At 32.8% G+C, this 14,655-nt stretch overlaps 1 protein-coding gene across 7 annotated transcripts in view; it reads left to right on the top strand.

Moving 5' to 3' along the window:
- LOC138328044 (glutamate receptor ionotropic, kainate 2-like) overlaps positions 1 to 14,000 on the top strand; it is a 67,785-nt gene extending 53,785 nt beyond the window's left edge. For 4 of the 7 annotated variants that reach the window (XM_069274632.1, XM_069274634.1, XM_069274635.1 and 1 more), the window contains 5 exons: positions 1,399 to 1,542; positions 3,681 to 3,893; positions 4,307 to 5,133; positions 7,538 to 7,709; positions 8,002 to 14,000. In XM_069274632.1, coding sequence (XP_069130733.1) covers positions 1,399 to 1,542; positions 3,681 to 3,893; positions 4,307 to 5,133; positions 7,538 to 7,709; positions 8,002 to 8,157 — 1,512 coding nt within the window. In that variant the 3' untranslated portion in view covers positions 8,158 to 14,000. The remainder of the gene's footprint in view (positions 1 to 1,398; positions 1,543 to 3,680; positions 3,894 to 4,306; positions 5,134 to 7,537; positions 7,710 to 8,001) is intronic. The other 3 variants (XM_069274633.1, XM_069274636.1, XM_069274638.1) reach the window with 1 other exon arrangement.
- The last annotated feature ends 655 nt before the right edge of the window (positions 14,001 to 14,655 follow it).

Genomic DNA, 14,655 nt, shown 5'->3' on the forward strand with positions numbered 1-14,655 from the left:
TCCTTTACCTTTTAAAGATGTGTGGCCACTTGTAGAGTAGCAGCAATTTCCGATCTTCTAACTTCAATCTGACTTTGATAACTATTTCATTGAGACAGTGATTTCCAAAAGGTGTTTGATGTTACGTCATTAAGTCAGATTATGACGTCACATTGATCTTTGATTTTGTAGTGTGAACCCATACACAATATGACGTCACTTTAACCATGTAATTAATTAACATTATGCCTTTGGATAATAATCATAATGTTATTATTCTGAAGTCATAAGCATCCTCCAGCATTCTTGTTTTGGAATCTTCACTGTCTTTTGGAATACACTCGTCTCATCTTTTGTGGAACAGATACTAATTTATTCTAAAAACCACTTAGATATGAGGCTGTGAGCCATACTGTAGCGGGCTATGACTATTCACGCCAGATGTAGTGCAGTTTGTTCTAATATATCTGCTTTATATGTCTATATGTAAATTATAGACTTTGTGTTAACTGAGTTGCTTATTTTCACGAGAAAAAAACAATCCAGATTCGAAGTATTAAAAATAAACGAAAAAGAAAAAGCGGAAACGAATTTTTTTTTTCATATTAAAGCAAACTTTTTTTTTTACATCAAACATTGTTCATGAAGCATGCTTGAAGATATACATACTCTTGAAAATGAGCAGCAATATGATAAAAACCATATTAACCAGTTATTATCACAAGTGACGCTCTGGGTGACTAAAAGTATACGTTCCGCGAGACACGCGAATCCACGAATTGTTTTGTGAATAGTTTATTAATGTTACAGATGTATGTATGATAATGAGTAAGAGCTTTTCATTATGAAGTTTTGTATTCAAGAATATGATGAAAGTACCCATGAAACCAAATATGTACATTATTGTATATGAGAATATTAAGTGGTTTCGAGTATAAACATACAAAAAACTCAAAGTGAAACATCTTCAGTAATAAAGCCCTCAGACCTTCTATTCATTCCTTTTCAATATTTTAAAATTAGGATTGCATTTTCCTTATTTAGTATTTGCATATTACAGAGTTATAAGCCTTTGTGAGTAGGCATTAATTGTGATGTCATGTGTTTGCAATTGTTACGTCATACTTTGCAGGAAAAACGAATTCCGCTCACAAAATATATGACGTCATTATGGATACCTACCCGCAAGGGATCTAACTAAATCATATGCAAAGATAGAAAACATCTATTTTCAAGACTATACACGCCTAAGTGTTTCGTCTTGATGAGACTTTAAACATTGAAATTGATTACTTAAACCTCAATTTGTGCGTTACTTGTGAGCCTCACTTGTATATGTGTACGTCTGCGCATGTGTCTGCGCCTATGTTTTGTGTACTGATGCTTCTTTTCTGTTTTCTTTTCTTCAAAAATTTACAGAACACTTTATTTCAGTCAGGAACATGGAGAAGTCTGAAGGATACCATGCAACAGAGGATCGAGCCATCTAAGTCATACGATAGTGTGATGCGAATGGGTGACGATATCTTCGGCAGTGAGCCACTACGAATTACAACCATTATCGTAAGTGAAAATGCTGACGTCAGTAATACATATATTTTCAAAAGTATTTCTCCGACCTCAAGCAATATAAAACTGCTAAGCCAATAAGCCAGGTATAATAATGGCTGCTAAGCCAATAAGCCCTAAGATAGGTAGGAATCTAGGTTACTTACCTTCACTTAATTACATTTGGAGGAAAGTTCAGATATAAAAATTCCAAACTAAAGCCTGGTAGATTATGAAAGCGAATTATTTCATATATATGGTGAATAAATCATCATGATACGTTCTGACGTTTTTGGAGGCTTGATTTACTGATAACATGAATATTTCATTTATTACAAGGGGATGGGAATGTTAAAAATTCATAAATTGAACTTATATACCTTTGATAGCAATATCGCTTTTAACATTAAATATCATAAATTGTTTGGCAACAAATATCTACAAAGACCTAAAACTAACTTGTCAAAAATTAAGATATACTGTGAATGTTATGTGAGAAGACGAGACACGAAATTGGGAATTGATAACTTTCTTTTTTTTTTTTTTTTTTTTTTTTGGGGGGGGGGGGTTTTTTTATATATGTGTTTACTATCATATTTTGTATTATTATCAAATTTATCATTATTTATCAAAATAAATACCATTCTCTCAATGTTTATCCAAAGTATAACATTTCGTCATTTGCTTACGTCTTTCTCTTTGTTTGTTCTTAAGTATGTTGGTTGTTTTGGTATATGTTTGTGTCGCTTCTTGTGTTATCATTATCTATATTTGGGAGCTTTATACATGCATTTTTATTGAAGAGAAGGATAACTCAGATATATTGAGAAAGAATATATACATAAAATATTACGACAGATATTCTATTGACATACTTATAAACTTATAAAGATTATATTTCTATAAACAAAATAAAACATGTTTTGCATTCTATTGAATAGTTAAATAAATGTGAACGAGACCAATTTTAGAACAATTACATATTCGGATACTGGTAGCCAATTACCGCTCATGAAATTGTTCGCTACAGTTTAAATAACAAGAAACAAACAAAAAACAAAGACATGTGAAATGCACACTTGGTTTGATTTACAATTGTATATTCTTACTGCATGTATCACCGAGTCTGCACAATCGCAGACTTATTTGCATTTCTGAGTTCAACCAATGAAATACGACGTTAGATGAGGAGAAATGTCTTAGCATCATATGACGCCGTATTTTATTGGTTGAGCCTGATTTTAACACGAGGTGATGATGATTCGAGTTTTGTACTACAGAAATATGACGACTTACACAATACACTACACAAATTATCCCTCGGTAAGTATCAAACAATAAAAATACACCAGTATGATAACCCCATTTTCTAGATTTTTTTTTTTTATTTGCACAGCACAACCCATTGAACATATTTACCTATATTTGCAATTAAGTAAATTTCTTCAATGATTCACTTTAAACTCAAAAAAAATACTTGGTCAGGAACATCAAAGCAAAATTCCTGCAAATCGAAATCAATTAAATGACCTTTGTGATATAAAATACTTTTGTTATAAGAAACATAAATAAAAGTTAATGATACAGGAATCAATAACAAGAAAAACAATCTCCGAGAAAAAAACAATTATTTTTTCATATTTAATTTTTGCATGGAAATAACTTTTTCATGGTTATCACCGTTGTAATTTTAGATTTAAGATGCAAAATGTATAATTTGTTTTTAAAATTACAATGCAACTCTTTTTATACGCATATCCCAACTAAACACGTGCCCTCATACATGTAAACATCGTCCCATTATTGACGGGCAAGTCTTTCCAAATCCAATGCATTTTTGTCGTTGTCAGATCTTAATGTGTTGTTGTCTAGTGCTTGATTGTGTCAACATTTGTTTATGTTGTTTGATTTCAAATAAAAATTTATGAATAAAATCTGGGCATATTGACAGTAAACATAGTCAACACAGCAATCGGATGTATATTGTAAATCATGTTCAATTTGCGAACAACTTAATATAGTTTGCGAGGTTCATCATATCGTAAGGCAATTAACAAATGTATAGTATCGCCAACGTCTCTCAAAAAAGGCGAAATATAACGGACGTAATATTAAATTTAATATGTTGTCTCTATTCTTCATTTTTCCTTCAGGAACCTCCGTTTATCCAATGGAAGAATGATACTCCGCTCTCGCACCCTATATACAACCTGAATGAACATCTGGAAGGGTTCTGTGTCAGCGTTCTAGAGGAAATGGCCAAACTACTGGATTTTACTTACAATCTGACACTAGTCCCAGACGGCAAATTTGGCAGTTTAAAGACCCATGGGTGGACAGGGATGGTCAGAGTGTTGTTCGAAAAGGTAATTTGAAGAATCATTCAATAGATATCAAAACGAGAGTTTGTGTTTCATTGTTTTCATTTGTTGTTGCAAATGGCGAATCAAATTGGGATCGTTTCAATTGTTATAATGCTGTTAAAGCACGTACAGTTTAATTTGTTTTGCCTCGTGCATCATAAATGTACTGCAAAATGTGACAGTTACAAATTTGTATTTCAACTAATGTTGATATTAAATGTTCTATTAATTATATTTTTAGTATATCATCAACCATTATATATTTTTCTTAAATTATGATAATTAAATTCCTTCAAAACCGTTTTGCATTTTAAAGTATTATACGCAAATCTTATTTTTTGAAATTTGCATTTAAATCGAAAATCCAATACAAAATATTTTATTAAAATTTAACTTTAAGAATATTCATTTTTCAGGAGGCGGACATCGCTCTAGCACCATTCCAAATTACCCCGAAGAGGTCTATGGCGGTGGATTTTACCAAGCCGTTCATGACGAAAGGAACGAGTGTGGTGGTGAAAAAGCCAGACAGAGGCTTGTCACCGTTTCAGTTTTTATCCCCACTTTCAAAATTCGTGTGGATAGCTATATTTCTGTGCTTTGTGACTACAGCTCTAGTGCTGTTTGCTACGAGTCGTGTAAACAACGACAAAAAATCAAAGTTTATGCACAACTTAAGAGAAAGTTTCTGGTACATCTGGGGAACCATACTACGTGGAAATTTAACAGGTTCGCCCACTGGGATATCTAGTAGGATTGTGAGTGCGTCATGGTGGTTTTTCTCTCTAATTATAATTTCTATATATACTGCTAATTTAGCTGCATTTTTAACTATTTCCAATGCACATATCCCTATTGACTCGGCAGCTGACTTAGCCGATCAGACTGATTATGACTACGGCACAGTGGACGGTAGTCAGATAGAAAATTTCTTTAAACATACAAATATATCGCATTATGCAAAGATGTGGGCCCATATGCACTTGCTCTCGAAGGAATCTATGGTGAGAAGAGTTGAAAATGGATTCGATCGAGTTTTAAGAGAGAAATATGCCTTCCTGTGGGATTCGCCTGTAGTGAGACATCACATAGCAAATGATTGCGGACTCACAGAAATAGGGAGCCCATTCGATTTAAAAGGTTATGGGATAGCTACACAGAAGGATTCCATTTACACTGAAAGACTGTCCTGGGCAACGTTAAAGCTGAATGACGACGGTATCTTATATCGTTTGGAAGGGAAGTAAGTATGAACAAACTGCACCCATGTGCATTAAGACATATCAGTAGATTAATTTACCGATCTGATTTCATATATCAATTTACCCCTGATAATATCGATTCGTTGCAAACTCGATTAGACACGATTTAGGAAACGCGATGATGGAACATTTCTGAGACGTGCTCTCAAAAGATTTCGTTAGGGGTTCAGGTTTATGCATTTGAAATGGCAACGGTTAATAATGCGTTTTACGTCTTGATGGCTATAGCGCTTGGGAGATCACTTTTTTCATGAAAAGGGACAAATGATACTCATATCACAGATGAAGAAGGAAATACCTCGTACGATAGTGCTTAATAGGTTTAGACTTTTATTATGGTTTGACATTCAGGTGATCAGATGCACTTCACGAAAAGTGATAAATTTTAAAAATTGACACATATCTCATGGTTGTGATAGATATCATTTATTATTCATCTCTATCTTTTTTCGATTATACAAGAATTCTCATTTGGCCTTGTTAATTGTGATATTCCGATGATAGTTTGCCGATAGCTTCCATAGAAGAAAACATGGCGAAAACTTAGGGGAGAATATTATAATCCACTACGTGGAAAATAGGCCTTTTGCATATATCCGCCATGTAGCGGTAGGAATTATATGTCTTACAGCTTGCTTTGGCTAAAGAATCTTGTGTATCGTACATTTTGATATGTCTGACCGAGAGAATAAAACACTTATCTATAAAAAACATATTTCACATCTTTCCCATATTATTCACTTTAAGACAACTCTGCTGGAAGCGGGTTGCTTGCCATTAAATTACAATAATTATTATCTATTTAATAAAAGGAGTATTTGCCAAAGGACGGAACCCTGAAAATCTCTATACTTTACTTTGAAATACAAATAATGAATTATTTATTTAATCAAAAAGTATTTGCCAAAAAACGGAACCCTGAGAAACCAGGTACTTAACTTCGAAATATTTATACTTATGTTCCTCAAATACAGTAGGTGGGTCACCATTAAGAAAACAGTCAATCAATTAATTTTGAAAGGTTCCTCATTAAGAAATTTGTGTATTTGCAAATACATTTTTTATTATGTAACAATGGGAATGTATTCAAAGAAAGATGAAGATAACATCGTTTATTCTCGTTCAAGTATTCTCACTGTGTAAAACACCAAATGTGACCAAAGTTTAAAATAGTAAGCCAGACTTAAAATCGCCGAATGAAAATACTTTTTTTCTATAGAAACTTTTGAAAATGAGAAAAAAATGTCATGTAGTAAATTCAAACTTATTTTTTACATAAGCAGTAGTGGTAGAAAAGCTGTAATTTTCTGTTTCCAACATGTGAAATAATGGTTATAGATAAGATCTCTTTCTATGAAGGAAAATATGTCTGACCTATATTTTAATCGTTCGGCTAGATACCATATTTGAGGTTCAAGTAAACATTAGCTGAGTTAATTGCGGTATTGTGATAACCTCGGTCATCTCAGTTGTGAATTAGGTCGTGTCAGACTTTCGCTATTTAACCTTGATATCAGCCGTCATCTCTTGTCATTAACGTCTGCTGTAGATTACACCTCGCTATTTAATGTCTGATGGTTGTGATTTGACATGAAAGAAACACTCTATCGGCCCTATTAAAGTTTCACTCAACTTAACAAAACAGATATAATCTTGTAAACCCTAGTCGCAGTAGTGGAGGGAAATGTTACAAAAATTAAGTTAAACCAGTTCGTGTTCGATCGGTTGCTGTCATACAATATTCCAGGAAAAGGAATTTTTCGTTCTGACATATTTTTTCCATAAAATTAGGAAATTAATTCGGTGAAATAGTGTAACGATACATACCGATGCAATTGGCTCCATGATGCAGCAATAGTACACGTGTAGATATTCCAAGCAAAATATTACCAGGTAATCATCACACTTCTTAAATCTATATGTACATGCATTTTGTTCAATGAAGCATTCACCTGCTATCATGAAAACTTTTTTTAAACACAATATGATTTAACTATACATTACCAACCACACAGCAACCATAGAAACGTTCAATACCATAAAATGATATTTATCTTGCTTATTTTTCTTTACTCTAAATTCAATTTAGATTAATTTATGATAGTTTGCTTTACAACAAGAAAATGGAATAATACTTTTATATAAGACCAAATCAGTTTTGATATAGCCGGTGCAATTGCCGATGCTATGGTATTCTTTTTTTCGATAGACTATTTAATTAATATAGCAATATGATTGAAACAGGTTCATATTCAAGCCAACGCCTGGATACCTTTCTGTAGGCCTTTATTGACCAATCTTTAGCAATATCGTCGTGGTAATATTTTTTTTGTTTATCTATAAGAAACCACATTGTATATAAAGAGATTCTTGTATCTCCTGCAGATGGTGGCGACGGCCAAATTGTCCGGATCCACGTCAGAGTGCCAATAGTAAAGCCATAGAAATCAACGTTGCTTCCGGAATGTTTATCGTTTTACTCGGGGGCATTGTACTATCTATCGTCGTGTTCCTAGGAGAAATGCTGTATTACAAAGCAAGGGCTAAAAATAAGAAGGTATAAATAGATTTCTAAAACGGGTCCATATTGTAATAGATTTGAGCTATAACGCTTGCACAAGTTCAAAATCAATGTTATTGTTTCTTGAATTCAAATGTATCATACAATGCTGTAGGTTTTATAATAAGGTATATATATATATATATGACATGTGTAGTCATTTAACAACCAGATTTCGTAAAATTACTTTGTCATATTTGGTTTGATAATTGCAAACATTGCTTTCATACACTGTAACCAAGTACAAAAGAATAGGTCTTTAATATAAGTGTTTTTTATAATTATTTAGCCAATCGAGGAACGTGAGGAGAACAATATCCACAGTTCTGGTAACCATGTAGGAAATAACGCTGCTGAGACGAGTAGTAAAGACGACGAGGTTCGTACGGTTCTTTCACGTACACTAAGCATTGGAGAGAAATGTGTACACAACCGCTGGGAGTAGTTCTTCGTGAGAAGTAGTGTTTTCAGTACACATGTACTTGTATAAATGTGGAGTGTATTTGATGACGTGTATTACCGGTCCAGGATATGTGACGCTATTGAAGAAATTGTGATAAGTGATGAGGTTGAATATGATAAATGATATTTGACTACTGACAAAATGTGTTGACATAACTTTTAAATCTAAAACTTGGAATACGAACACATGATTTGTGCTGTTATTTTGCTGTATTTACCGAGTGTGTTTTATTTAAATTTCATAAATATGGCCAAAATTTGAATATGTAGATACGTGTATCTGGTGGTAAAGTCAGAGCATATTGCATCTACAGCGAGGTACGAAATGATATAGACAATGTATATTTATCATTTTACTAGCTTCCCATATTGTAAAATGCATACGATTGATATTGAATTTAAAAATAATATTCATTATTATAATGATAATTATTACTTCAACCCCTATTATTTTTATGTATAAAAGATAACTCGGATATATGTGAATGATAGAATAACTGCTGATTATAACTGATTCATAATTAACATGCTGAATATCATATGTAAAATTCAATACTGTATATTTGCTTTTATCCCGCCTCAGACAAGAAATTTGTATTCCTGTTGGTTAAAATGACGTCACGTGATTTCCAATATATAGTCGTACCAGATTAGTAGAAATCGGATTAGGTTTGGACGATAGAGTCATCGTTCTTTGCCCATGACGTCATTAGCAACAAGTTGGCGGTCAAGTTGCACTTCGCGATGACGGCACTCAAAGAGATGGAGAAAATGTTTGAATGATAGCGCGCTGAAGACCACTTTCAAAGCCAACCGAAATCGGCAACACTTTTTTTAGATTATGTTTAACAGAAATGGACTATGACAACGCATTCTAATCATTCAATGGGGTGAAAACTGCTTAAGTTTTGGGTCGTTTTGGTTTTCATACTCGGTACATATTGCATTTTGCAGTTGCTTTATGGAAAGGGTCTTCGACGAGATAAATTCGTTATACAGTTTGTTAGTGACCTAATACGGAAAAAATTTGGGTCTAAAATAAACATGTATCAGGCTCGGCTTTGCCTCGCCCGATAAAAGTTTATTATAGACCCAATATTTTTTCCGTATTAGGTCACTAACAATCTGTGTAACTAATATCATTTGCGGAGCAGGGAAGATGTTGTGATTTATGGTCAACTTTATTTTCGCGAACCTAAATGCTCGCGAAAAAAATGGACAGAATGATGGACAAGTTATATGGTAGAACATTGAATATTAGAAATATTGGGAAAGTTTCTCCCGCGAAATTAAGCAATTTTACAGTATTGTTAATTTGAATTGTATCACACGGAATGAAAGAGAATTGTTTAAGTAAGGATTTATTGAGCGGTTTCAGAGCTATGGCACCATTATTTTTATACGTTGAAGCTTCGATTGTGCAATGATGAGATACATTTGTGTTACCATCTTAAAATGCTAAACTGTACTCGAAAAAATGACTACGCCCTTTATTGTCTTTCCACATTCTGATACTGCAAACATGAACATGCTGAGACTCGAAACTGACTTGAAAACTAATGATTACATAACATCCGTAATATCACTTATAAATGTAACAGAGTGCGGGATTTTAAAAAAAATCACTGCATAAAATTAATTTAGGACACCATTTTCCTTTTACAAAAATATGTTCAGCAAAAAACGAATAGCAAATTTAACGGTCACGATTACTTCATATTTTTACATATTTGTGATATTTTATTTGTACGATCTCATATATCCAACTTTAGAATTAAAAGTAAATACTCGAACACGTTTGAAAAAACCCATCTATTTAAATGAAAGAATACGATTGATGGTTGAAATTTCTGATTCTAATATTATATTCACTCGTAGTCTTTCTTGTGTAATTGCACTCAGGGAATGCAAGCTGGAACTTAATTTGCTTGATTAGACAAAAGAAACTGCTCTCACAAAACCTGCATGCAACCAATATTATAGTCACCCTTTTATGATCTCGTTAAATATGTGTATTGGTCATAGAGCATCGTTCTAGAAGTTGAATTTTTAAAATTGACTGGAATGATTAGAAATGCTGTAACGTGAAGCGATTTGGATCTTTGTGAGAAGTAAGATAAGGAATAATATAAACCAGCTGTTTATACCAAATTTTCTTTCAATTACAAAGCCAAAGGGTTTCTTTTGAGAATCCATTCAACAAAGTTAGGTAGTATCTTGATTTAAAGATGCTCCATCGCTTACAAATGGTAGTTTTCTCTATCAATAACAGGAGAGGACGATTTAGTTTTCTTCTTCGGTTACAAAAGTTACTTACTTTATATCATTACCACCATTGAAAACTTTGAGCTTCTAATTTTACTTCAAGATAAAATTATCAAAAATAATTAATTGCATTCTTAAAAAATCTGGCACTATGTCCTATATAAAATGCAGTACTTATTGCGCATGCAACGAAAGCAAAAAAAGTTATTTTAAATTACTCTTTGTGTTAATTAGACATATAGTTACACGATTAAACACCAATGATTGTTCAAATGAGGGGTATCATTCACGCTCTGTCGGCGGTTGAGTATCTTTCATTTTTTCTGAAAACATTATGATGATAAAAATTTAAGACGTTTGATACGGAAGTATACTTAATAGTATGAACTTTGTGATTTAGCTTATTCTTCAATTACTTATACTTAGCATACGTTTCCTACAAGCTTGCTAATATTAAACTCTGAAGAAAAAAATAGAAATTTCTCATCCTTTGTTTCATAAATAAATTAAGATTTAGTTAAGGGTGCCTTCGTATACTAAACCGATATAGTTTCCGAAAGAAACCTTACAAGTCCTATGATTTGTATTATGATTTAGAAAGAAACCTTACAAGTCCTATGATTTGTATTGTGATTTAGAAAGAAACCTTACAAGTCCTATGATTTGTATTGTGATTTAGAAAGAAACCTTACAGGTCCTATGATTTGTATTGTGATTTAGAAAGAAACCTTACAGGTCCTATGATTTGTATTGTGATTTAGAAAGAAACCTTACAGGTCCTATGATTTGTATTGTAATCTAGAAAGCAACCGTACAGGTCCTATGATTTGTATTGTGATTTAGAAAGAAACCTTACAGGTCCTATGATTTGTATTGTGATTTAGAAAGAAACCTTACAGGTCCTATGATTTGTATTGTGATTTAGAAAGAAACCTTACAGGTCCTATGATTTGTATTGTGATTTAGAAAGAAACCTTAAAGGTCCAATGATTTGTATTGTGATTTAGAAAGAAACCTTACAGGTCCTATGATTTGTATTGTGATTTAGAAAGAAACCTTAAAGGTCCAATGATTTGTATTGTGATTTAGAAAGAAACCTTACAGGTCCTATTATTTGTATTGTGATTTAGAAAGCAACCTTTACATCCACGGCTGCGATAAAATTTTTCTGTCTGGAATAGATTTTGTTTATTAATATCAATATTTTCAATAGCTAAATTCATGATGGAAGATGTTTAATTGCCATTTATGTGTTAAATTCAATGCAGTGTCATTTATCTTTGAAAACTGGAGATTAATAAAACAATTAATTTCAAAATGACCAGAACAGATTATGCAAATTTTAGTTTAACCCCTAGCTGATGTCTGATACATAAGCCAAAATTATCTTACACAAATACTATTTAAAACAACTTTACCAGATTAAACAACAACTCGTTTGTTCTTATAACTATGTGGCCATCCTCGATATTTAGACGCTATTATAACACTGTCCTTATATCAACTCCTATATTTAGTCGAAGCTGTGTGCGAGGCTACGACCACAGATGAAATAGATTGTTTGGTCCTTCGATGTACATCAAAAGGATGGAATTATGATATGCTGTAATTGACTGAACTTTGAAGTTGGGCGTTTTTCTCTAAATGATCTTCAAATGAAGACTTTATAGGCTGTGATTACTCAAATGCCTTCAGTTTTACTTAAACATAGTCCAGGAATGGGGAAAACGACAGTGATAATAACTCCGGGAATATCGAGGGTGATGTATGGCTGAATGTGTTTGTAAATGAAAACCATTAAAGGAAGAATGCTGTGCATTTTAAAAAGAATTTCCAGTACTGCTATAATGTGAGTGCATATTTGTGTATTTTTCATTTTTATATTCCATTGTTTGTCTTGATCCAAGAATATAATTGGCTACTGTATAACATAGATTTTATTGTCAGTATTTCTAGTCAATGCAAAATTGGTCAGTACAAGCGATTGCAATGATATTTTGCTGTTAGACTTAGTATTATGCTTATCTACCATTTCTACATTACATGCTTCTGTTTATTTTGACATTGAAAAATGTTGTTTATATTTAAATTTCAATTCACTCACGAATATTGGTATCCTAAGAATGTTTGTGGATCTTCATCGACAAAATTTTCTAAAGATACATATTTTGGCATATAAATTGTTAACTCTAAATTCGAGATAGCGAAATCAAACCTAAATATACAAGCTTACGCAGCTTTCGAAACAAAGACTGATATAAAAGGAGCATTTGAAATGAAATTGCAAAAAAAAAAAAGAAAAAAAAAAAATAACAATAATAATCTGGAGGTGAATTTTTTTGACATGCGTTTTTAACTTTGTCAGCATTGTTTTTCAAGGAAACCCAAATGAAAAACAGTGATACTCATGTTAGGCCTAAATGGTAATCATCAAACAAAATTATACCAACAATCGTAAAATAAAACTCTATTTAAGATTTTTTATTGAAATGTGTACGTATACAGGATTTGTGTATCAGAATATTATGACAATGAAGGAGTCTACTTATACACAATCATATTATAAATATTATTTATATACATATGAAATACTACAATTACTGCAAACCAACATTCTTTCTCGGGTATTAAATTTCGCGATTTCCATTTCAGAACAAGTTCGCGAAGATTATTGTTCACAGATTTAACAATTGAATAATAATTCCTTTCAATATATAGATGGTGTAGATATTAATTCGCGGAGATACATTTCCGCGAAATGCATTGACTTGAATCCCGAAATTCGCGGAAGTAAATCGCACGCGAATAAAAGTTGGCTTACAGTAAAGCATGCATGCTGTTGTATCTGTGATCTGTCAAAATCTTACATTGCTGTTATTTTCTGATAACACTTTATATAGTGTTATAACACTATATAGTGATATCAATTTGTTTTCTATGAGGATATCTGACAAGACAACTCTGCATTTCTGTTTATTGATTGTATCATTCTTTGCAAGTCATAATTTTAGTGAGGTTCGCCTATGATCAAAATCTTCCTTGCTAATCAAAAGTTCAGTAGAACTATCATTTCTAAAATAACTCCGACCTAACCTTCATCATATGTCATATCATGATGTCCAAAACCCCGAGTATTTGTAAACAAAAAAATGCTTATCGGTCATGGCCATCAGAGGGCCCAAATTGACACTCCTCCTTTTCTTTAAAAAGTCAGGTCATCTTATAATATTGACATTAATCATTGTTAAGTCTGCCCACCCTTGACTGTATATAGCAAAATTGAAACATAATCAATTTTTCCGGTGATCACTATGTACAACAGCCTGTTTCAAAATCACCAATGTATATAATGAATTTAATGGTTCCGATGTTACCATTACTATCATGCCCTTGGTTTTAATCTAGGTCAACGTAAATTACTCGGGTCAAGCCTAGATTAAAGGTCAAGGTATTGGGTAAAACCTAAGGTTAAATTTGTTGTAATTAAGGTCATCGGCTGATGGAGAATGTTGTTATACAACTAGAACATGTGCCTTAATAAACCATTATACAACCCTCTAATTGGAGTTTATACTTATTATTTTGTTTACATGTTTGAAGCTTTTTCCGCGTCACATCTGTTATGATTGAGTGTTTAAAGCTGACAAAGCTAACACCTGACTGCTCTAGATCTACTGTACTATATACTCAAGACGTATTTACGTGTAACCTGAGGCCGTGCCATAAGAATAAAATGGTTAGTACGGTCAAGGTCTATATATATTTGAATAAAAAGTAATGGATGAATCCATACCTTCTTTCCACCTGCGGGATCCATTTTGATTATAACGTAAACAAAGTCGGAAATTCTAATAGCAGGTAACATTGTCAAACTAAAAAAGAACACTGCGTTCACCTGACAAGGTTTCATTGAAGAAATTTTGTCAGCTAGATTCCACAATATGTCAAATACGAGCTATTAAAACACTAACTTCGCAATATACATTAGATATTACACGCACATGTACACGTGTGCGCCTTCGGTAGTTTATATATGGAAACGTCACTTGTTCGGGACAGGTGGGCACGTGCACGTGGCCAGTCGAGTACATCGGGTACGATAGTATACGTGGAGATATGTGGATGAATTATTATTAGGATTTCTATTCATTTGTGTGGAAATTTGTGAGACATCTAAATGACAGCCTAGATGAGGTTACATGTCACATAGTTACAG

Source organism: Argopecten irradians, chromosome 7 (genome assembly GCF_041381155.1).
Source record: "Argopecten irradians isolate NY chromosome 7, Ai_NY, whole genome shotgun sequence".
NCBI lineage: Eukaryota > Metazoa > Mollusca > Bivalvia > Pectinida > Pectinidae > Argopecten > Argopecten irradians.